Source organism: Biomphalaria glabrata, chromosome 4 (genome assembly GCF_947242115.1).
Source record: "Biomphalaria glabrata chromosome 4, xgBioGlab47.1, whole genome shotgun sequence".
In the NCBI taxonomy this organism is placed as follows: domain Eukaryota; kingdom Metazoa; phylum Mollusca; class Gastropoda; family Planorbidae; genus Biomphalaria; species Biomphalaria glabrata.
In genome coordinates, this window is record NC_074714.1 from 7889277 (window position 1) to 7913571 (window position 24295).

At 38.0% G+C, this 24295-nt stretch overlaps 1 protein-coding gene across 6 annotated transcripts in view; it reads left to right on the forward strand.

Moving 5' to 3' along the window:
* LOC106056526 (tetraspanin-9-like) overlaps positions 1–24295 on the forward strand; it is a 172848-nt gene that overhangs the window by 144324 nt on the left and 4229 nt on the right. For all 6 annotated transcript variants that reach the window (XM_056026049.1, XM_056026050.1, XM_056026046.1 and 3 more), the window contains 6 exons: positions 2610–2810; positions 6135–6209; positions 12077–12181; positions 12627–12720; positions 21960–22111; positions 23303–23386. In XM_056026049.1, the coding sequence (XP_055882024.1) occupies positions 2610–2810; positions 6135–6209; positions 12077–12181; positions 12627–12720; positions 21960–22111; positions 23303–23386 (711 nt within the window). The remainder of the gene's footprint in view (positions 1–2609; positions 2811–6134; positions 6210–12076; positions 12182–12626; positions 12721–21959; positions 22112–23302; positions 23387–24295) is intronic.

Sequence of the window (24295 nt, forward strand, 5' to 3'; positions counted from 1 at the left end):
GATACCAACAAGGGAAACTAACCCTTCAGTATTTACAGATATGGTTAAATAAATTTGTTGGGTTTAGTCCCCGTAAACAAAAAAAAAAGATAATTGTTCACGCTATTTCTCCCTCACGCATTCTCCGATCAAGTTGATACTTGACACAATTATTTATTGTACCTAGCAAAACATGAATCAATAAACACAAATAACCAATTAGGTTTCGGAAATTCATTTACAAATATCTTATAATGCTTAAATATTTCTTATCTTATAATTTACATTGTTGTTGTTGTTTTTTTCTCAATATTTGTTTTTATAAATTGTACATCTTGCATGCTGGGTTGAATGTTATATTTCAAGCTAAACGAAGAATAGGTGTTGTTAATTAATTGTGTTAATTTTTGAGTGTATTTGTGTGTGTGTGTGTGCGTTTGCCATGGGTCTCTATTTCTAGACATGGTAATGTAAAAGAAAATAAAAGATAAGCATAGAAAGTTTGTTTGACAAAGTCCCCAGGTCGGTAAGTGATTACAATGCAAAGCAAGTTTCTTTTTTCTTTGCTTAGGCTAAGATATGTGGAGTAAAACAATACATTGGCATACAAGAAACTAGATATGTTGAGAAATACAATACAGCACTCTTGTAACCTCCATAGTAACTCGAACTGATGTGGTGATAATTATAATTACATAAAAGAGCAATAATGTGTTCATTTCTTTTTTTGATGTTGATGAATAGACCACACTATCTTTACACCATCCTCTGCTATCTTAATCTCATTTCTCTGTATTATAGTTTCTATTAATGCTGTATCTGAATTTTAATCTTCTTTTATCTTTATCTTATTTTATCTTCTATCTTTATCTTTTCTGCCTGTAATGATCCTCCATTCTGTTTATCTTTTTATATTGTATTTGTCTCTTATCTGTATTACTTATTCTCTTTATCTGTATCGTGTATCCTATCTTGTTGATCGCCCAAGAGCTGAGCGGAAGGCTCTTCGATCTCTAAGTTTGAAAAAAAACCTGTTTGGACGCCAAACAGTAAAAAAAAAAAAACCTGTGAGAACACAGTTCTGTTTGAGAGAGACCCGAGTCAATGCCTATGTAAAGCATTGCTTTTCCCAATGTCTTTGGCCCCGGACTCATGCTTAACTGAACATGGCCGAAGGCCGAGGGCACCGGGAGCCTCCGCCATTTTCCTTCGTTATACCAAGCTAGCCGTGGGGGACTCGCCATTTATCCTTGAGAAACGGCGCATGGATTTGTGACAGGTTTGTGGGGACTTTTTTACAATTCGGCGCCGTGCAATGGGTGGATTCTCGTCTACCCGTGGGCATCCCCACGGGAGTCTTGTGTTGCTACCCATTTAGCCTAACCACTTCCTCTAATGGTCGTTTCCACAGGAGCGCCACGATGAGGCAGAGTAGCTTTGCTGCGGTGTATCCTATCTAGATTCTTATCTCGTCCGTATTTTATTGCTATCTGCCTTTTATCTGTAAATTACCTTCTCTTATTCTTATTATATCTTTCTCTTCTTTCCTTTTATTTGTATATTATTTTTCCTATCTTTATCTTATGCTCCATGTCTGACTCTTATCTTACATGTCTGTTGTATGTCTTTTATCAGAGACTAATGATAGTTCTCAGAGACTAATGATAGTTCTCAGAGATTAATGATGGTTCTCAGAGACTAATGATAGTTCTCAGAGACTAATGATAGTTCTCAGACTAAGGATAGTTCTCAGAGACTAGAGATAGTACCGTTGATGCATCTATGACCTTTTCTTTCTGTCGAAGAAAAGAAATAATTTAGGTCTTTTAATTCTCGCACGCTAACACACACATAAGTAGGACCACTCGACGCTCTGTACAATACAACGTCTGTTTGTTGCTATGCGAATGTTTTAAATAAACAGGTCTATTTTTTTTTAATCTTGTTATTTCGATACAATTTTTAAGAAACGTTGAAAAATACACCAAACAAAATATAATTGAAATTGATTTTTAAAAAATTATGTTGATCTTAGAGAAAGCTTTATTTTCTTTAATTGCGTTTGTTATGTTGGAGGTAATTTATTGATTGCTATTGTCTGTAATGTTATTTATATATATTTTTTTAATTGTGGTTAGAATGGAATGGAAGATTCTTGAAACTCTAGCACTCATAGAAGCCCCCACCCCCTCCTGCAGAGGCCTGTGTACACGTATGTTCTATCTGGATGGGATTCAGATGTAAATTTGCGACATTCCTAATACCGATGGCTCGTATCAAAAGATTCTCGGGTGAGAGGTAAGAAGGCCGAGCACATCGGGGAAACTCCTCCATATTTCTTTTCTTCGTCAGCCGTTCGGGTGTGCGCCATGAAACTTCTAAAATTAGCTAAAACTTCTGTTTAAAAAAAAAAAGAATATTCAATAAACTTGCAGAAATAAAATTTGTGAAGCTCTTACTTTTTCTTTTTTCAGAAGAAGGAATGTCTAGTAACTACAACCAGGATTGTCTTTCTTTTCTTTCTTTTTCACTTATCCTCTATTACTCCCCCTTTTTTTAAAAAAATGGCTTAGAACATGTTCATTTTATAATATTTAAATTGACCTTGACCTTTCCTTTTCACCTTGCAGGTTGCAGGATGTGGGCTTCTGGGCTTCGGCGTGTACGTCAGGAACAGCGAGGAAAAGATGGCTCAGCTAGCGACCATCTTGGGGTCTTTCTACTACACCGCCTTCTCCACGTCCCTCATTGTCCTAGGAGGCGTGGTCATCGTTATCTCCTTCCTGGGATGTTGCGGGGCCATCAAGGAAGTCAAGTGCATGCTGGGAACTGTGAGTATCCTTTGACAACTATGGGATGTTATGATAGCTTTACCTTTATCTTCATGATTTCGACAGTTTTTTTTTTGTTTTGTTTTGTTTTTGGTGAGATGAAAGTTGATCGGTGTTACAGAGGTGCCCACCAAAAACGCTTTAAACACCAGCTTAAGAGCTAGCTCGCTTTAACCGACATGGAAGAGAGAGAACCTGGCAGCAGGCGGCAACCAAAACAGACGCAGGAGATTTATGAACATGACTATTAAAAGCTATTTATAGATTCACTTCTTTTTATAAAATTCCCTTTAAGAAATTGTTTTGCTAGGTCTCGGAATTTCGTTTGTCATTTTCCAAAGAAATGATGGCGCGGTGGCTGATCGTTAAAGCGCTTGGCTTCCGAACCGGGGGTACCTGGTTCGAATCCTGGTAAAGACTGGAATATTTAATTTCGGGATCTTTGGGCGCCTCTGTGTCCACCCAGCTCTAATGGGTACCTGGCATTAGTTGGGAAAAGTAAAGGCAATTGGTCGTTGTGCTGGCCACATGACACCCTCTTAATCCATAGGCCACAGAAACAGATGCCCTTTACATCATCTGACCACAAGGTCTGAAAGGAGAGCTTTACTTTCCAAAGAAATAAACTTGGGTTCCTGTTCTAATGTCGCATGACTGAAAATTTCAGTCAGACTCAGAATGCATTCTTGAGCTTCCTGAAAGATCGCAAAGTTTTTTTCGCAAGTGCCCTCTGTTCTAAAGTGCCCTCTGTTCTAGAGTGCCCTCTGTTCTAAAGTGCCCTCTGTTCTAGAGTGCCCTCTGTTCTAAAGTGCCTCTCTGTTCTAAAGTGTCCTCTGATCTAAGATGCCCTCTGTTAAAAAAAATGCCCTCTGATCTAAAGTGCCCTCTGTTCTAAAGTGCCTCTCTGTTCTAAAGTGCCCTCTGTTCTAAAGTGCCCTCTGTTCTAAAGTGCCCTCTGTTCTAAAGTGCCCTCTGTTCTAAAGTGTCCCTCTGCCCTAAAGCGCCCTCTTCTATAAAGTGCCCTCTTCTCTAAACTGCTGTTAGCTCACACTTGAATTATTTCATCTCTAGTAGTTTGGCTAATCATAACGCCGATGTCGTTTGTAAGATGTTCAGCAATTTTAGTTGAAGATAAAAACCTTTCTCCCTCCATATCAACAGCTGATCTGTCCATGTATTCAAAGCTGACAAAGTTGTTTTCGTTGCTGCAAGCACTGCTAACATTCTGACCTGATCACCGATGCACCCCCCCCTTCTCTCCCAGCACTTAACCCATGCATCCCCCTCTCTCCCAGCACATTACCCATGCACCCCCCCTCTCTCCCAGCACATTACCCATGCCCCCCCCCTCTCTCCCAGCACTCTTGCTTTCTTCATATTTTATTTCAAACAATTTTTTTTTTTAAATCTACTGTTTGAACAAAAAATGTTCGTGTAATCTTTAAAACTAAACAAATGACATCAAGTTAATGTTGTCGATGAATCAATGGCTATCGTGTTTGTTTTTTTTCTCTTCTCCTCTTTTATTACGTTTCAATGATTCTGAACAATAATGGCGCCCCCAGACTGCAGTCCGGGAATCCCTGGGGAAATTATTTTGTTCGTGTTTCCCTTTCAAGACATAACAAAAAAACAAAAATCTATAAATCTAGAAAGAAAGGAAGTTCGGACGTTAAGAAAATACTTCCATATGTTTGTTTTTTTATCTCAATAAAACACGCGCACAAGTTAAAATACACACATATATACATTCCAATTACACATACACATTACAGGCGCGCACTCTCTCTCTCACACACACACACATTTTCAAGACATAAAGACTAGCATTGAAAATGTATTTCTTTTTTAAGCAAATAATCGATACGAATTTCTGTAACGTAAGTACTCTCAGCCCATTCCAACTAATTATAGTTTTTGTAGAAAAAAATAAAAAAAGTAAAAAGTAACTCAAAGTGTTTTTCAAAAAAAAAATTGTTTTATAATTACAAATGTATCTAGGACCTGAAATTGAGACGACATTTTCTTCTATTACCGAGTCCTATGTCCTACATCCCACGTCCTGGTGACCAAGTCCTACATCCTACGTCCTGAATACCGAGTCCTATATCCTACATCCTGATGACCAAGTCCTACATCCTACGTCCTGAATACCGAGTCCTACATCCTACATCCTGATTACCAAGTCCTACATTCCACGTTCTTATTATCGAGTTTTTCATCCTACATCCCAATTCTTACACCCTACTTTTCCTATTCTACGTCCTACATCCTACTTTTCCTATTCTACGTCCTACATCCCACGTCCTACCTTACAGCGTTTTACTTTGAAATGGAGTGCTGCCAGAGTCCCAAGAGTACATGTTGTAATCAAGAAATTCACTGAAACGCCAAAAAATATTGAAAGTATAGTTCTAAAGAAATGCCTAAAGTCAATCCATAAGGTTATTACTAGCCAGAGTTGCCAGTCGCCATGTATCTGAAGTCTACTGGACATTATTGACCTGCGCCGTTCTAGAAAAGTGTACAATGAAGATATAGTGAGTAGCTATTAGCACTGTCGTCACAAAAGTGAGATGCTTTTCAGGTCATCACGAGGTGAATTGCGAGCAGACGATTTGTGAAACACTTGAGTATCACGTGAACCCAAAATAAAAGGATGGATTAGTGTCTGATTGGTTTCGATATTGTTAGTGTCATTGATTGGGTCTATAATCTCTGTCATTGACTAAGTCCATAGTCTTTGATGTCATTGACTGTCTATAACCTCGAATGTCTTTTTATGTTATTAACTGTGTCTATTATCTCTAATGTCATTGACTGTGTCTATAATCTATGATTTTATTGAATGTGACAGCTTGTTTTACTGTGCTTGTTTGGTTTCATTATTATTAGTGTCATTAACTGGGTCTATAATCTCTGATGTCATTGACTGGGTCCATAGTCTTTGATGTCATAGACTGTGTCTATAACCTCTATTGTCTTTTATGCTATTGACTGTGTCTTATAATCTCTAATAGACTGTGTCTATAATCTATGATTTTATTGAATGCGACAGCTTGTTTTACTGTGCCTGTAATATTTTATGTCAATAAATAATTGTGCTTGCGTTGGGTCCTGTGTTACCATATCGACTATGACTACCTCAATAAATGTCTTTGACCGTTACATTATCCATTTATTGCGAGGACCATATCTTAATTTCTATAATTTTATGTCCTGATACTTTATGTCTATTATTTTAATGCCTAATAATTTAATACCTTTTTCATTCCTTGTGTGTTTCCATCCATACTTGACATGTCATGTATTCATTTCTTTCAGTTCTTCGTGTTATTGTTTGTGATGCTCTTGAGCATGGTGATTGGTGGAATCATTGTTTACGTCTACAGGGAAAATGTAAGTCGACATTTGATTGGGTGAATTTTATTCCTTATGCCTTAAAGAAACCAAATATGCTGATAGCCTATATATATATATATGTAGGTATATATATTATTCTAAATAGCTAGGCTCGCTGTGGCTCTGTGTAGAGAAGAACAGTTAGCTCCATCGTTCATCAACGTTACAATTTCTTTCTTTCTTTTTTTTTCGATATATATAAGAGCCGGCTCCAGGGATCTGGCAGCCCTGTGCACATTTTCTAAACGCCTTGGGCTGCTATTTGGTTGAACGTAAATAATAGGGCGCTTTCATTTTAGGGGAGAGATTTCCGTGTAGGTCAAGCTGTTCTTGCTATCCAAAGAGCGTCTTGTCCCCTTAGCAAGCTTTTATTTAATGTCTAAAATCTCAACTAGAGAATCCTAGAGTAAATAGCAGACAAGACAACAACAGAATATTAAGACTTAATCCCTGTTTATTAATCCCTAAAATCAACAAAAGTTCGGTATTGACTGATCTTGGCAATGTTTCCTTTGGCTAAAGAATATTTTTATTTGTATCTTTTTTTTTTTTTTTTTTGAGGGGGTCTCTCGTAATCATATAATAGTTTTTTTGTTTTTTAACATCGGGTTCTTTTTTTAATATTCATGCGCCAGTGTGACAGATATCACTCCGCCTCTAGAATAAATAGTCCACGCTTCTAAAATCTCTTGAAATCACAAAAGGAAAAATTTCTCGATAAACTTCTCAATCTTAAAAACTGTTGAAATGACAGAACTTTTTTTTTCTTGCGCCATGACACAGTTAGTTGTAAGATGTTGTTACTGAGTTACGCGTATGAATACTTGTATGACTGTAAAGGTTGGTACATTAATCTACATTTGAAATGTATTTAAGTAATGTACCAATGCATAGATGGATGGCTGCCTGGTCGTGCGGTGTGCGCGCTGGACTGTCATTCGGTCGTCTCGATGGTCTCGGGTTCAAACCCTGTCCCGTCGTCTTGCTTGAGGCTTGGACTAGGAAGTAGATTAGCTGAAGGAACATTCGAAACATGTAAAACATTTTACAAACAAACAAACAGAAGAATTAAGAAGATGACTCGATTCTTTTGTCACTTTCAGCCATGTAGTCTCTTTAAAAAGTGGTTGAGGCGCCAATATATTATTAAAAACCGGTCCTCGGGTGTCTTGCTACGCCCCTGGATAAAGTGGATCTACGTAAAAATCTTTGATTAAGAAGTTTAATTTTTTCTACCTATACCTCCATTATACATTGTGATCTAAACAAAATTCTAATGAGGATTTTAAATATAAACTTTGTTGTTTTTGCTTATAGAATTAGGGTTTTAAAAATATTGTTTTTCTTACTTGACTTGGTTCATTCAACTTATAAGATAAGATAACGATTTTGAACTTATATGTTACAACAAAGGCAACATATCCTGTCGAATTCTAAACTGATCATCCTTGTTGAATGTACTGGATACTAAAAGTGTTAGCCTGCAGTGGGCTTCGTTCGGACAGCAACTATCTGATTAGAATTTAGTAGGATACATATGACATTTGTATCTTCCTAAAGATCTATGTGTATTGACAGATTTAGTTAAGAACCAATCCCTTATCTTATCTTATCTTTCTTATTTTATCTTATAAGAAGAAGCAATTAGAACAAGCAATATCATAGTGACATACTAAAGTTGGAATCTAAAAAAGTAAAAACAATCTGTATTTTTTATTGAAAGCTTTCACAATTCCTTCTAATCAATGGACACTGATCCTAGAAGTAAAGTTTAAAAAAACAACATATGTGGCCATCAACTGATAAATTGTCTCATTGGGAGAAGCTCTTCGTTATATCATCTACGAGGATATGTTGTTCCTCTATTCTATCTTAGCATCAGTGAATCAGTAAGTGACGTTGTACACATTTTTTACATGTTTCGGATGTTCCTTCAGAGTTAAGGTCCGAACTTTCAGCAGGACCATTGGGGATGGCAGCGGGCGGGGTATGAACCCGGAACAGCCCAAGCCCAGCGGACCAGGCAACCATCCATATAGAACTAAACTCTTATCATGAATATGATCTTGCAATGTATTTATTTACATGTATATACTTGTTTTATTGTTAGTGAAGGCGCGGTGCCTGAGCGGTAGAGCGCTTGGCTTCCAAATCGGGGGTCCCGGGTTCGAATCCTTGTGACGGCTGGGATTTTGAATTTCGGGATCTTTGGGTGAGTCCACCTAGCTCTAATGGGTACCTGACAATAGTTGGGGAAAAATAAAGTCGGTTGGTCGTTGTGCTGGCGACATGACACTCTCGTTAACCGTTGGCCACAGAAACAGATGAACTTTACATTATCTGCACTATAAATAGCAAGGTCTAAAAAAGGAGCGTTACTTTTAGTACTAAATATGTTGAAACCTACAATACGAAGAGAATGATGTCTATATTGAGGTAAATACAGTGTGGGGCCTAAAAAATCTCCCACTTTTGAAGTGGGCACATTATGGGCTGTTGTGACAGTATAGAGGCGGGACAGGTTTCATTCGGTAAGCTAGGTTCTACCACTCTCAATTACTGTAACAACTTTTTTTCTTTCTCTTTAACAACCCATCATGAATCGGACCAGTGAACATCGCGGCTTTATTGAAGCGTATAGTGAAAACAACGTTACTGTAATAGCGACGCTTTGCGCTCGGTCAAAATGCATCTGTACCAGACCGGAAAACGATTTTTAAAACCCATTAAAACAAAATTGTTTTTAATGTACTTTTCAGAAAAATAAGATTTTTGTTTTCTAAATAGTTGGGTTCTTTTATTAGATTCAAAATGTGGGAAATTTTTATGCCCTATCTAACTTTTTTGGACTTTTAAAAACAAAGAAATTTTAAAAATGTTTTAGTTCAACAGCTTAGTTTGTCATCGACAATGTTGGCTATAACTTTGCAAAGTTTCAACTTAATCAGAGAATGGGAAATGGGGAAAGTAACTTCAAAAAGATATATTCACACAAATGTTTATATAGATCTATATTATTTTTATTTTTAAAAATATTTTTCTTTTTCATTTCACTTGTTAAAACTGTTATCTACTTCCTAGACTAGATTTCGTTGAACACAGTTCGTTAACTGTAGAATCAAAAGTGCCGTGCAAGACAAGACATGGACACAGCAGTAGGGAAAGCAATGTTCACTTACTGACGTACTTCCGGTTTTCATTTCTCTCTTTAACACATTTTCCGAAATAATGTAATAGCCTTCATTTGAAGACTGTACATTCTGTCAACAAGTATTTCTTCTGTAGAGCTCTGAGCCCATTCTGTCAACAAGTATTTCTTCTGTAGAGCTCTGAGCCCATTCTGTCAACAAGTATTTCTTCTGTAGAGCTCTGAGCCCATTCTGTCAACAAGTATTTCTTCTGTAGAGCTCTGAGCCCATTCTGTCAACAAGTATCTCTTCTCTAGATCTCTGAGCCATTCTGTCAACACGTTTCTCTTCTCTAGATCTCTGAGCCATTCTGTCAACAAGTATTTCTTCTGTAGAGCTCTGAGCCATTCTGTCAACAAGTTTCTCTTCTCTGGATCTCTGAGCCATTCTGTCAACAAGTTTCTCTTCTCTAGATCTCTGAGCCATTCTGTCAACAAGTTTCTCTTCTCTAGATCTCTGAGCCATTCTGTCAACAAGTTTCTCTTCTCTAGATCTCTGAACCATTCTGTCAACAAGTTTCTCTTCTCTAGATCTCTGAACCCATTCTGTCAACACGTTTCTCTTCTCTAGATCTCTGAACCCATTCTGTCAACACGTTTCTCTTCTCTAGATCTCTGAGCCATTCTGTCAACAAGTTTCTCCTCTCTAGATCTCTGAGCCATTCTGTCAACAAGTTTCTCTTCTCTAGATCTCTGAACCCATTCTGTCAACAAGTTTCTCTTCTCTAGATCTCTGAGCTATTCTGTCAACAAGTTTCTCTTCTCTAGATCTCTGAGCCATTCTGTCAACAAGTTTCTCTTCTCTAGATCTCTGAACCCATTCTGTCAACACGTTTCTCTTCTCTAGATCTCTGAACCATTCTGTCAACAAGTTTCTCTTCTCTAGATCTCTGAACCCATTCTGTCAACACGTTTCTCTTCTCTAGATCTCTGAACCATTCTGTCAACAAGTTTCTCTTCTCTAGATCTCTGAACCATTCTGTCAACAAGTTTCTCTTCTCTAGATCTCTGAACCATTCTGTCAACACGTTTCTCTTCTCTAGATCTCTGAACCATTCTGTCAACACGTTTCTCTTCTCTAGATCTCTGAACCATTCTGTCAACAAGTTTCTCTTCTCTAGATCTCTGAACCATTCTGTCAACACGTTTCTCTTCTCTAGATCTCTGAACCATTCTGTCAACAAGTTTCTCTTCTCTAGATCTCTGAACCATATCTTTCACGCACATACTCATGTCCCTTTTTCATTCTGGAATTACTAATACGCCTAATGCTCCTTGGATAAATCTGTCAATCTTTAAATTTTCTCCGTCTTTCTCTTTTAGGGTGTAGCACTTTATGCATATTTTGTCCTTGTTATTTCTGTCACTTTCTCATCATCTTGACCCACATAGCACTTCGGTTCCTTCTTTCAATACCTTCTTTCACAAAGAGAAATATGTCAGAGTAAAAAAAAATAGTCGAGATTCTTTCTTGAATTTGTCTGCCCTTGATAGACATGAATTTAGGTCACGAGGTTATGTGCTCTACGGAACAATACGGCACTATGACAAGAGATAAATGGAGGCATTGGAGCTATTTCTTGCAGTGTGACCCAGTTCTATACAGCTTTGTTTATTGAAAAGATTAAAAGAAGAAGAAAATAAGTTTTTGTTTTCAATTTAAAAAATATCAGAGTGATAACAAGAAATGTATAATTGTATTGATATGAAAAGGGAACCAATTCTGACTCTACGGAGGCAGTTCTGGGTCTGTAGATCCATACTCTCCCTCTGTAGCTCGCCCACCTCTGTAAAGCAGTGGTTCCCAAACTTTTACTTTAACGACACACTTCGCATATTCGAGTATTTAGCGGAACACTGATTATTTTGTAAAGAGATTAATTCACTCGTGACCTAAAAAAAAAGTAAAGTTCCCCTTTCAGACCTGGTGATCTATAGGGCAGATGATGTAAAGATCATCTGTTTCTGGGGCCAACAGTTAAGGAGGGTATCATGTGTCCAGCACTACGACCAACCGCCTTTACTTTTACCAAACTAGTGTCAGGTACCCATAACAGCTGGGTGGACTGCTAAGCTATTAATCCAGTAACTCCTGGAACAATTATTCCGGCCTCACGAAACACTATGATTCCGCAGAACACAGTTTGGGAAACACTGCTGTAAAGCCTCCCATTCTGAAGCTTTCTCTCCTTGCACGTTATACTATGGCTTTTTTTTTTCTTTCAATAATATTTTTTGTCTATATCTATGTGTGTATCCGAGGGAGAGCAGATGTGTATGTGAGGGGGGGGGGGTAAGTTTTGTTTTTCATATTTTTTTTTTTGAAAACCTGACAGCTGCACCAATTTATCAAGATAAAAATCTTATCGAGGTTCATGGTAATAAAATAAGCCATTTGAGATTCCGAGATGCTGAGATCGAGCAGAGTCAACTTAACAAGTCTTAGTAACTCCTATCTAACTCCAACCAACGGAATTGTAGCCTAATGATTTTACTATTTATATATGACTTCACTATTTCCTACTTTGGCTTTGCATTCTATAGGCTCTGCATTCTATAGACATTCTATACAATGACTAGATAATTACGTTATGACTACCCGTTGTCTTATTTCTGTTTGAAACGAATCGTTTCATAATGGATGGTGCTGTCATAACTTTATCTTCTCCTTTAACAGATTGGTGATGCCGTCTTGACGGAACTTTCCAAATCTTTGAACACAACATATGGTGTCAGCGGAGACAGAGAAGTCACCAAAGCCTGGGACCTTATACAGAAACTAGTAAGTTAACGTCTCTGGCAATTATTGCTTTAAGTACATTACAAAGTACTTTTAGATTAACCCTAGAAACGTGTGTGGTAGTTTAGCCTCTAAACATCAAAATAGTAATTCCACTTTGTATGCACTCATTGTAAAACAGCGCAGCTCTTTAAGGGTTAAAGTAAATCACAAAGTGCTTTTGACTTACAGTACATAAAACAGTGCGTATTTCTTACAATTTTAAAATGAACTTTTTCAAATTAGTCGCTTTGAGTTGTGATATATTTTTTAAGACGTTTATAAATTAGTTTTACACCCATTTTAAAAACACATACAGATTATATAGTATATACATTATTAGAGAAATTGGAGATAGTGTATGCATGACTGCATAACGTTAGACTTTATGTTGAGTACCACATGTGTATGCTATTGCTGTAATTCTACTGGTCACTTGTGTCCACAGTTTCAATGTTGTGGTGTGTCCGGTGGAGTGAACTCTACCACATCCTGGGCTTACTACAGAGAATACACATTCTGGTTTAAAAATCAAACAGACGGTGAGTTTCAATTCTGTCCAGTCCGAGTAAAGCAACATGTAAGAAATGGATGTCTGACAGTCACGTGATGACCGCCAAAGCTTGAAAAAGTCGAGAAGTGGTGGGACGGTTCAGTAATGCTTAGCTTGACAATAAAGGGGCTTATCTTGTCTCTCAAACTTTCAATGGCTAAGTGGTAAAGCGCTTGGCTCCTGAACCTGGGGACCAGGGTTCGGAATCCTGGTGAAGTCTGGAATTTTTATTTATTTTCGGGATCTTAAGGGCGGCTCTTAGTCCACCCAGCTTTAATGGGTACATGATATTAGTTGGGGAAAAGTAAAGACGGTTGGTGGTTGTGCTGGCACCATCACACCCTCGTTAACCGTGGGCCACAGATGAGATTACCTTTACTTCATCTGCCCTATAGACCACATAGTCTGTAAGACTAACATAAAAGCAGCGTGTGACTTTCTTCTGTAGCCCGCTGACAACAGAGCAACGAAATATACAATGTTAACTGTCTTTCATGTTCTCTTTTTTCACATTCACTATCTCTCAACTTCTTTTAATAACTTTCTATCCTTTTTTGTCTCTTTGTTTTCCTTCTTTATTCCACTTTTTGTCTCTCCCCCATTCACCCTCACTTTCTCTATCACCCTCACTTTCTCTATCGCCCTCACTTTCTCTATCACCCTCACTTTCTCTATCACCCTCACTTTCTCTATCATCATCACTTTATCACCCTCACTTTCTCTATCACTCTCACTTTCTCTATCACCCTCACTTTCTCTATCATCATCACTTTCTCTATCACCCTCTCTTTCTCTATCCCTTACACTTTTTTTTTCTCTCCCGTCTTTTTACTCTTTTTCTGTCCATCTTTACCATTCTATTGCTCTCTCTCTCTCTTTCGCTCTCTCTCTCTCTTTCGCTCTCTCTCTCTCTCTCTTTCGCTCTCTCTCTCTCTCTCTTTCTCTCTCTCTCTCTTTCGCTCTCTCTCTCTTTCGCTCTCTCTGTTTCTCTCAATCTCGCTACGTCTCACACACACACATCATTTTTCATTCTTAACTCGCGAGTTCTTCAGATGTCTTGTAACACTGTCAACTAGTGTAAACAAACATCCTACTGTCAGAGTCTCACAGTTTGTTCAATAGATTAAAAAACCATGGCGTCTCTAATTACCTGTTGGAACTGTTAGGCTTTTGTTACTGTCATCGATTTATGAGTGAAATCACTCATCGGTACATCGATCTATGAGTGAAATTTTGCACAATTATTTCTAGTATCTGAGAGAACAAGAAGTTATGCTTAACTGAAGTGGTGGAATATGCTGAATTAGCCCCCTTTAGATGTCACCGCTTTAAAGAAAGTTTTGTAACAAACAAAAGATAACTATATAATCTTCTATTTTCATAGGCACCTCACTAGCAAAGTGGTCAGTATGTAGGTTTGAAAAGGCTTTACCCATGAATTCGAATTAAGGTCGTTTTTTTTTTTTATAAATGCTTATAAATAGCGAATATGGTAAGAATTCACCCAGATATTCATTTCTTTCTTCCCCAACCCCCTTTCCAACTGGTCCAGACAAGTGATAGGATCACAGCGTATTGAGAAAGCTAAAAGCATTAAATAGCGCTAAACAAAAATAATTGATAAAAATATTTGTACAGATTTATTATGTTTGTAAAATGTTTTACTTATTTCGTATGTTCCTTCAAAGTTGAAGATAATTACTTCCTAGTCCAAACCTCCCGCAGGACGACGGGGGATGGGAGCGGGCAGGGTTTGAACCCGGGATCATCGATAAGTCCGAATGACAGTCCAGCGCGCAAACCGCACGACCAGGCAGCCATTATTGCTGATATAGATCTATTACAAATTTAATTACATGAGTAATTCACTATGTTTTGCTCGTTTTTAAATTCTCTTTTATATAGCATAACTATCATGCTTATAGCATGCTCAGAGTGTTATGGTCCAATCTTTGCTACGGGCTAGTGTGTGTGTGTGTGTGTTTGTGTGTTGGAAGTATCTTTAGGCCCTCAGTAAACACAACTCTGCTCGTGTCGGGTGCCAAACTCAAACCACTTGCTAGGTAGCCAAGAGGTCTAAGCCTCTCCTTCACACAGCCACTTCGCCGTAACAGAAGTATATGTGTATCATTGCTTGCCACAGCTTCGAAGAAACAACTAACTACAGAACTCGATATGCAGAGATGTTTAGTTTTTGAGGCTTAGAGTTACTATATTTAATGCTTTTTTTTTCCATTGGTGTTTATGATTTTATTTATTTTTTTATTGCGAGTTATCTTTTAAACAAAATTATAGGAGTTTGCGTGTTTACCTCCCCTAGATTTGTCCCTTTGAATTTAAGTTTCGGCACAACAATGTCGCCACAAACTCAGGTATTTAATGTATCATATATAGGCCTACATATCCCACTCTGCCAATTACCCAGGTCCATAAGTTTCAAGCAGACGTCTAGTGTAGAAAGACATTAACTACGTCCTGCTGTTATGGAAAGTGGCCGGGGATGATTGTGGAAAGGATTCGAACCCTACACCTTCGTGTCAACAAGTTTAAGAAAGCAACAGGAACTCCAGGTTCAACCTGTTTTGCAAATATTTTAAGATAGTACTGGCCTCAGGTCATACTTCAGTACTTCAACAAATGGTGTGACTTTCAGAATATCGACAGTATCAGTTGCACTCATCTCAAGCAAAAAGAGATGGTGAGATTATTTGAAATGGCGCTTTTAGGTGTTTTATTATTGTTGTAGCCCTGACTTGCACCAGTGCTTGTGATGCATACGAGCGCACTATTGAACGAGAACAGAAAGACGGTGTATTAGAGGAAGACGCTAGTAGGATAGAGGAAAGGAGAGTGTTTACATCGGTATCAAGAGAGAAGGAAAAAGAGTTGGGAACTAAGGAGCCGTCTCTTGTGCTGCCTGAAGACTGTAGTAGGGACCTGGATTGGAGCGGGGAAGGCTGTCGTTGGTCCGTTTTCAGGTTTGGTGGAGAAAGGACTGGTAGAATTAGGAACAAGAGTCTTTGGATGTAGAAGGTTGTTATGTATTTGTCCTGTTGAATAAACACATTTATTTATATACTGTGGAACGTCGTTGAGTTGCCGGCCTTAGAGTTACAACAATATTTAGTGGGAGACAGAGGTATGCGCTCTGGACTGCCGTTCGGTGGTCTCGAAGGCCATGGTTTCGAACTTTGCCCTCTGCCATCCTCTATCGTCCTGCGGGAGGTTTGGACTAGGATGTAATTATCTAAAGGATCTGAAGGAACATCCGAACAAACATGTAAAACAAGCAAACTATAACTAGATCTATTTATGTTAAAATCTTTCCGAATTTTTTATTTTCTTATTTTTACACATGTACCTTACAACTCACCCATATTTCTCCATATCTAATTCTCTTCTTTATGTTACCTGTGCTGCATTTTATTGCTGAAATAAGGACATCCGGACCTTCAACATTACAAAACATAAACAAAGAGAAGATTACTCTGTTAAAAATGTAATTTTCTAAATCCCCAAAGGTCCAGCCTTTTCTAATGGCGCATTAAATTAATCAGCTACATTTTTTGGATTGTTTTTCGCATTAAAGACCAAAAAAAATAAAATAATTGAATGTATCAAGCTCACCCATCTGTAGATCAATAACATTTCCATGCTTCACTTTGCTTGGCTTATCTTTTGAAGAAAAAAAATAGAACTCTCCATTTTAAACAGATATATATTACAGAAACTGACCTTTTTTCTCCATTAAAATTGTATGAAATTAGAAAATGAGTTTTCTGTGTTTTTAACATCTCTTTCATATCTTTTTTTTTTTATTAATGTCATTGCCATTTACAACAAATATGTTATGTTTACCCTGTTCATCTGCAATTTAAAAAATAGAGATTTTAATTCCCTTTACTGTTTCCCGGCTTTAAACTGTTTATTTGTATTCCCATGTTGTTAATTAAATTATTTTAAAAACAGTTTAAAAAAAAAACATGAAGGAATCAAATACAAAGTTTTTGTCAGAATTTTTTTTATCTGAAAAAAAAAAGTGAAAAATCTAGATTTCTTCTAATTGTTTCCCAAAGAAAGGAGGAAAAACAGAGACAAAGAATTCATCGATAGGTTCCCTTTATAGTTTCGCTTTCTTATAAGGCAGTGCTTTCTTTAGCGTTTAAATATTTTCTTTGGGCCTTTTGTTCGGCTTGCCAAGTCTTAACACACGCTCCGGAAGAAGTCTTATTATAGCTGATATAAATGCCATCGTGGCTCTCCATATTATAGTGTTATTTCAGAATCAGGCCATAAAAAGATACAAAATAAAAAAGAAAACAAGAGTATCGATTAATGTTCTTCAGAATGGCCTCTCCATAGATTTGTCTCTGGACAAAGTCTCATGTCTAGAATAAAGCTCGTTACTCTCAGGCGTCACACATTTTCCTGGCCATCTGCTGTCAACACCCCCTCTCCCCCCCCCCTGCCGGCTAGATACCTCCTCAATCAAAAAGCCCCAGGCAAGCGACCCGGGGGGGGGGGAGGAGAAAATGGCCCCAATGAATTATGTAGCAGTTCTCATCTGGCGAGAGATTCGCGTCTCGCTGGTCAAGGTTTTTGTACTCATTTGGCTTATTGCGAGGCTTCCCTCCCTTTGTGATTGTTGATCTCCCAATCAGGTAGTGTCATTCGCAATCCAAGGTTAATGTACAAAAAAAAAACAAGTATTGTATAATTTAGTACAGAAGAGTATGAACTAGTTTCTCGTCCTAACAGAAATATGTGTATATAAGTATAGTGATGGCTGCCTGGTCGTGTGGTATGAACCTTGGACTGTCGTTCGTTGGTCTCGATGGTCCCGGGTTCAAAACCTGCCTGCTGTCATTCCTCTTCAGAATCTGAAACAAAACTCCTCTAAGTTTTTCACACGCGAAATTCTGCTCTCAGGGCAGGCCTTGGGTATAGGCAAACTAGGCAGTCACCAAGGCCTCTGATTGGTAAGGGGCTTGCATCGCAAGGGACTCGAAGATATTTTATTTTAGAAAATTAAAATGCTAAACATGGATAAAATTGTAAACGTAACAGAACTCTATGGCTCTATGTCTGCTAGCCGAGCTCTAAGTCTCTGTTATAATTCAAGGTTTATACACACATTTTTAGTCTAGACTAAACTAAACTTGTTAGACTAGATTGGTTAGAAGAAAATTGTTTTTTCCTTTTAGTGAAAAGTCGTTTTTTTTTAAATTTGATGATCATGAATCGTCCATAACATTAATTCTATGGGCGCTATATGAATTTAACTTATTTCTTTATTTAGAAATAGATACAGGAAGGTTTTTTATTTATTTAATGAATGCGTGTTTTCGGCCTTAATTTGTTTGTTTTTCTATTTCACTATTTCATTTGGAGCCACCTTATTCACTTCGCCTAGGGCCCCTAGCACTCCAATTACCTAAGGGCGGCTATGCTGGTCTCGTTCTTAATATTTGGACTCGGAGACAGGTCCTATAAGTTTTTCAAATGCGAACAGTTGTGCTTTAATATAAAATCCTTAGCGCTGATGACTCACTCATCACTGATTCTTCCACTTGCCGTGGACGTTAAAATACGAGAATTAAACCTGTTGCCACTTTTCGGGTACATAGAACAACTAAGATTTTTTTCCCAATCGAAATCGTAGCACTAAAATTACCAAAAAAAAAAAAAGAATTTTATTCGCAATTTCAACCCAATAGGTTTTTCAAAGCCAACATTTAAAAGTCTAAAGTACAAAATTATAATTCCTTCCGCCTTAATTAGCACTATCTTGGTGCGTAAGTTATTTTCGTTTCAGCTTTTTTTTTTAATTATTTATTTTAGATCTTGAATCTATCGCTCCTCTAGATCTAGATAATTGTTAGAGTGAATGTGTGTGTAGCAAATGTACTCCAATGTAAGCCTGTAGATGTACTTAATGATAATGTGTAGTCCAATTTGAAAACGACTAAATCTAGATATACATGTGGGTCTCTATTCTTTATTAAAAAAATTAAATCCTAAAAATTGAGATAGTGTGTGAGTGTGTGTGTATGAGTGTGTGTGTGTGTGAGTGAGTGGGTGGGGGATATACTACGTTCTGTGGAGCCGGATTATACACGGTATTCTATATAGGGTGCATCTCTAGATCTATGGGCTGAGAAATAAAAAAAAAATTTATGTATAAAGAATGGAGTTAATTGTGAACAGTGACGTGTCTTCTTGCCAACTGTTGCGCCGGAAGCGCAGAGCTTCCAACGATGTATCTATCACGTTGATATCTATCTGGGGATGTAATGAATTTAATGTTTCCTTTTCATTTTTGAAATAAATATCTTTTTAAAACTGTACTGATGGTTCACATTATGTTTTCGGCATAAGAGTTGAAGCTTTTGAATTTTAAAATAAAAATGTAGCGTAGCAGTGAGCTAGAGATGTTCCTCTATGGCGGGAAACAAACTGTAAGTAGCTTTCGGTGTATCCGGTGCGCAGGAGAAAGGAGGGTGTTGGTAGGGTATGTTTTTTAAAAAGTTTTTCGATATTTTTTTTACATTTTATTAGCACTCCAAAATCAAATTTTCTAAATACTAAATCTTGTAGTTCAATGATTTTCCCTTTAGTTGGCAGCATTGAAGTTACATTTTGTGTCCTTGACAATGCTTAGTTGATCGTGAAAATTCTCAATAGATTTTCTGGAAGTAAAACAGTGTATTTGTGTTTGCTTATATGCAAGTATTCTCGTTTCAATCAGAGCGTGTTTGTATAGTCTAAATACTTGCTAAACAACTTACTTAACAACTTACTAAACAATTACTAAACAACTTACGTTTCACTAATAGCTAAGAGCGACATTTTAAAATGAAATCTTCTAGAATCTACATTTTAGTAACAATTTTCAAAGGGCTTCGGAAAGAGCTAAGTAACTTAGTTTAAGAGATAATAGACCTAATTACCAAATGTAGTTCTAGTCTGCGGTTAAATTTGGAAACTTCCTGTCTCTATATAACTTTCTAATCTTTTTTTTTTGACGGAAGAGGGAGAGCTGTTAAGCTTAAACGAAGATTTATTTATTTAATATATTATCAGAGTTGTTTCTTGGAAGGAAATCCGGAGAGACCTTCCCTGAAAGACAATAGCAAAAATATAATCTATCGAGTATTGTAGTGTGTTATTAGGTAATATGTTTAGTACCAAATCTACAACGGAGGTAAAAAAAAACATATTAAAGAAGTTATTGTCCCTTGTAGCTTCTGACTTATATCCTCTCGCGCCGTTCGGTGCATTTGGCGGCAAGCTGTCTCCACAAAAATCTGTCACTGGGAATGTCTGAAGCCTCTTCCCACCTGGTGTCCACTACTCTGAGGTCCTCATGAAAGTGTGAACATGTCCCGCAAACCTCATGCGACGCTCTGTCACAACCCCATTAAGTGGTCGGCATAGGATTTCTTTGTTTGATACCCAATCTCTATAATTGATATCTTGTATTTATGAATATATTATTCCTTGTATTTAAAGAAGTTATTTTTCCTTGTTAAATTAGATACTGAGTTCGTATTAAAGTTCAAGTTATTATTGTATCGGCTAGGTGCCTACGTCTCTATGTAAAGCCTGCATCATATTCAAGCGAAACAATCTCTCTCTCTCTCCGTGACACCAAATCGTTGTCTGCATGAAATGTGTTAGTAATGCAGCTTGATAATGTGTGGAGTGCATCGCGTGTTGGTTGTTTATATTTGATGTGTACCAATGAGTACCGCCGAGGAGTTGGTGCAAGGTATACAGCTAAAGATCACTCCCACTGAACTACCCTCTGTCTGATCCAAAACGTCTGTTCAATATGTTTTCAACAGCTGATTGAATCCCGCGTCTTGTGAGGGTTACCTCCCTTCTAGCTATCATTACGTTACTCTGTGAAGAGTTTTCTCCTAGATTCATTCACAGCAATAGTTTCTATCCCATTCTAGTATTCTGACAAATACGAACACATCCTCCCATGTGTACACATTACATGTGTATTCTTTTAAATGTACAGTGCGAAGCGTGGTCGAGAGGCTAAATGCGCTTGAACTTGGCTTGGCTTGGCTACATAGAAGGGGGCTCGAGGTTCGACACCGGACAGATTTGCGTTTACTGAGCGCCTAAAGGCAGCACGGAAAACCAACTCCTAGATACCCCCTCCCCCTTCCCCCCCACACTGGTCCACAAATGAAAGCATGAATAGTAGCGCTATATAAAAGCTATAATAATAATACTTCTGAACTAAATCCTTACGCAATAAAAACTGTCCAATGACAACACAAAACCCCCAGATTTAGTAGAAAAAAAATAAGCGTAATGAGCACTGTGTGAAATCCACATGCGAGTCTGTGAGTGTGTTTCCTGAATATATGGATGTCTAAAGAAATTGAGATAAATTGAGATAATATTTCAAAAACACGAAGTGACTGGTGGAAAAAAAAAAAGGGGGGGGGGGAGGGAGGATTTAACTGAGGTGCTATCCAGGTAAGAAATGCTTTCGTCTTTCTGTGAATGTTTTGACTTTTCATCTTAAATCGGACAACAACCCCGATAGATCCCCGATTCAGTATTTCCAGTTGCACTATGGCTTAAAGACGTGGAAAGAAAATTCGGCTGTTTGGTTTTGTCTGTGTGCTGCCTACACGAAGATGAATCGCTTGTTTGTCTTGTCCTTCTGGTACCCTAGCAACGTGAGCCCAACACCTAGACATTCAGAAGTGTACTTTAAGTTTAGGCCAACGTCCTTGGCTTAGAGTGTGATCCAAATAGGAAATGTAGATGACCTTTTTCAGACCTTACGATCTATAGGGCAGATGATGTATAGGTCATCTGTTTCTATGACCCACGGTTAGCGAGGGTGTCGTGTGGCCAGCACAACGACAAACCCCCTTTACTTTCCCCAACGAATTCCAGGTACCCCATTAGAGCTGGGTGGACTCAGGGGCGCCCTTAAAATCCCGAAAATAAAAATCCCAGTCGTCACCGAGATTTAAACCCGGAACCCCTAGCCAAGTGCTTTATCGCTTGACCACCACGTCCCCTAAATCTAAAAAAAAAATATTGAAAAAAAAAACTATTTAAAATCAATTGTCCCGAGTGTAATATAATGACAATGAAATGTACATGTATTTGCTTGCCTTTTTTAATCGCAAGGTCCCAGAGAACTATTTCAGCTTATTTCATTTGTGTGACTTTTTTCTTTGTTTGTATCAGACATGAGAGAGTACGTTCCGGAGAGCTGCTGTCGCAATGTCTTCGGAAATAACCGAACCAAGTGCGTGGGTGGATCAGGCTACGAGAATATCATCCCAGCGATTCTTCCACCAGTCGGCGCTCATCAGGAAAATGATCTTCTTTATACTAATGTAAGTTAAACCAATGTAGGTTTAACCAATGTACGTTTAACAACTATAAGTTTAACCAATGTACGTTTAATTTGTATAGTTCCAACACATTGAAGTTCCATTATTGTAAGTTAAAGCTTTATTATATTTACCAATAAAAGTTTGACTAATTTAATTATGTAAGTGTTATACATGCAACTTTGACCATATGCTTTCAATCATAGCAGTTTAATCATTGTAAATGAGTGGCTTCTTGGCCTTAATTTTTTTTTTAAACATTTCCCTTACTTCACCTTCTATCCCTTTGTCTGTTGGACCTTTGGGGCACCAAACATGATCTGTTGCCCGTCTTTCTCTGTTCATCTCTGTCTTTTGCCTTGATTATGTGCTCTTACTCTTTCCATACAGGCCTCTCCCTTCATCGATGTTGTCTTCCCTTAGCTGTCTCTGTCTGCCTCTTCCTCTTACTTAGTTAATGACCATTCATGTACATTTTCTTTAAAAACAGCTTAGAATCAGTTGCGTTTTAGACTTACATTTCTAAGTTTTTTAAATAGAAAATTTAAACTTAGGTATAATAATAAGGCTTGTCTTTTTTGAGTCCGAAGATTAATGTTAAGTGCAGTATTTCCCGTGGATACGCAGCCCCAGCTGTGACCTTCATATTTTGCCACATAACCATTGTCCGCCGGTGGTCGATCAAGATTTTCTTTTCGCCGTCTGCGACTGTCCTCGGCAGCAGATCTTGTTTTGGTCTCAAAAGTGTATCCCGCGGCCTTTGTGAGTAATCTCCAGCTGTCTCGTTCTGAAGCCGTATGCCGCCAGGTGCTCTCTTCTATGCCAGCTAAGGCTCTATAGCTTTGGTCAGCAGCCAGTCTAGCTGACGGAAACTCCGATAAGAAAACCTACAGCTATCTGTTGTTCACAGCCGTCTCAGACTTCTGTGCTACTGTGGACTGCGTTTTAGTTTAAAGAGTGGTATTGGTCTGCGCGAGTCAATTATCACTTCAAAATACTTTGCGCAGGCTGGAGGCAATGCAGTAATTAGCCCACAAATGACTAGCCGCAACCGAGTTGATACACTTAGGTATATACAAGCTATAACATCACGATCCATTGGTGTTGGACTTATAAATAGGAACAAAGCTACAGTTTGAGAATCCCTATCTGAACACATACTGTGATTAGTGTTTCTCTCTCTCTTGACCACAGGGCTGTTACACTGCCATCGTGACATTTCTAACAGACAATGTTCGGATCCTAGCTGGTGTGGCCTCAGCTGTATCCGTTTTAATGGTGAGTATTTGCTTGTAGAGTCTTTGAAAGTAACTCATTAAGTCAGTACAACTGTTACCTTCATCAAACAATGGTTACACCTCAACTGTTACGTTGTAAGTGAAAATCACTAACGACAGGTGTCGATACCAATGACTACATGACATATGTCAATGACAAAGACTATGTGTCAGGCAGACATCAATGACAAAGAATACGTCACAGGTACCACTGGCAAAGACTAAATGGCAGGTGTGAGTGACTAAGACTATGTGACAAGCGTCGTTGATAAGGACCACGTTTCAGGTGTCACTGTCAAAGACTAAGTTCCGGGTTGCGGTGCCAAAGATAACGTGGCAGGTGTCAGCGACGAATACTTCGTGACTGGTGCTAGTGACAAAGGCTATGCGGCAGGTGTCATAACATCAGACTACGTGTTAATTGTCAGTGACAAAGACTATGTGAAAGATGGCAGCGACAAATACTTCGTGACTAGAGGTAGTGACAAAGACTACGTTACACTGGTTTGTGACTGTGTAACAGGTGCCAGAAATATAGACTATCAGGCGTCATTGACAAAACTAGGATGATATTGTCTCTATCATTTTAAGCTCATTCTTCACTCCATTAGTCAAAATGAGCTGAACATACAAATGATGATAATAATAATACTTTTCTTCGACTTCGAAGATTATTAAGGACTACATTATTTCCTAATTAGAAAAGATAAATTTCTCACAGCCTATGAAACTCGAATGTTGACTACTAACCTAGAATTAAGATAGATTTATTATTAATGAACTGTGTGCATATGCTATGCATTAAATCCACTTTAAAAGTATTTTGTATGCTTTTTAGAAGAGCAGATCTCTATCTTAAAGATATGAAGGCACTATAGCAGAAGTATCAGTTCTATAACATTCAGACTTC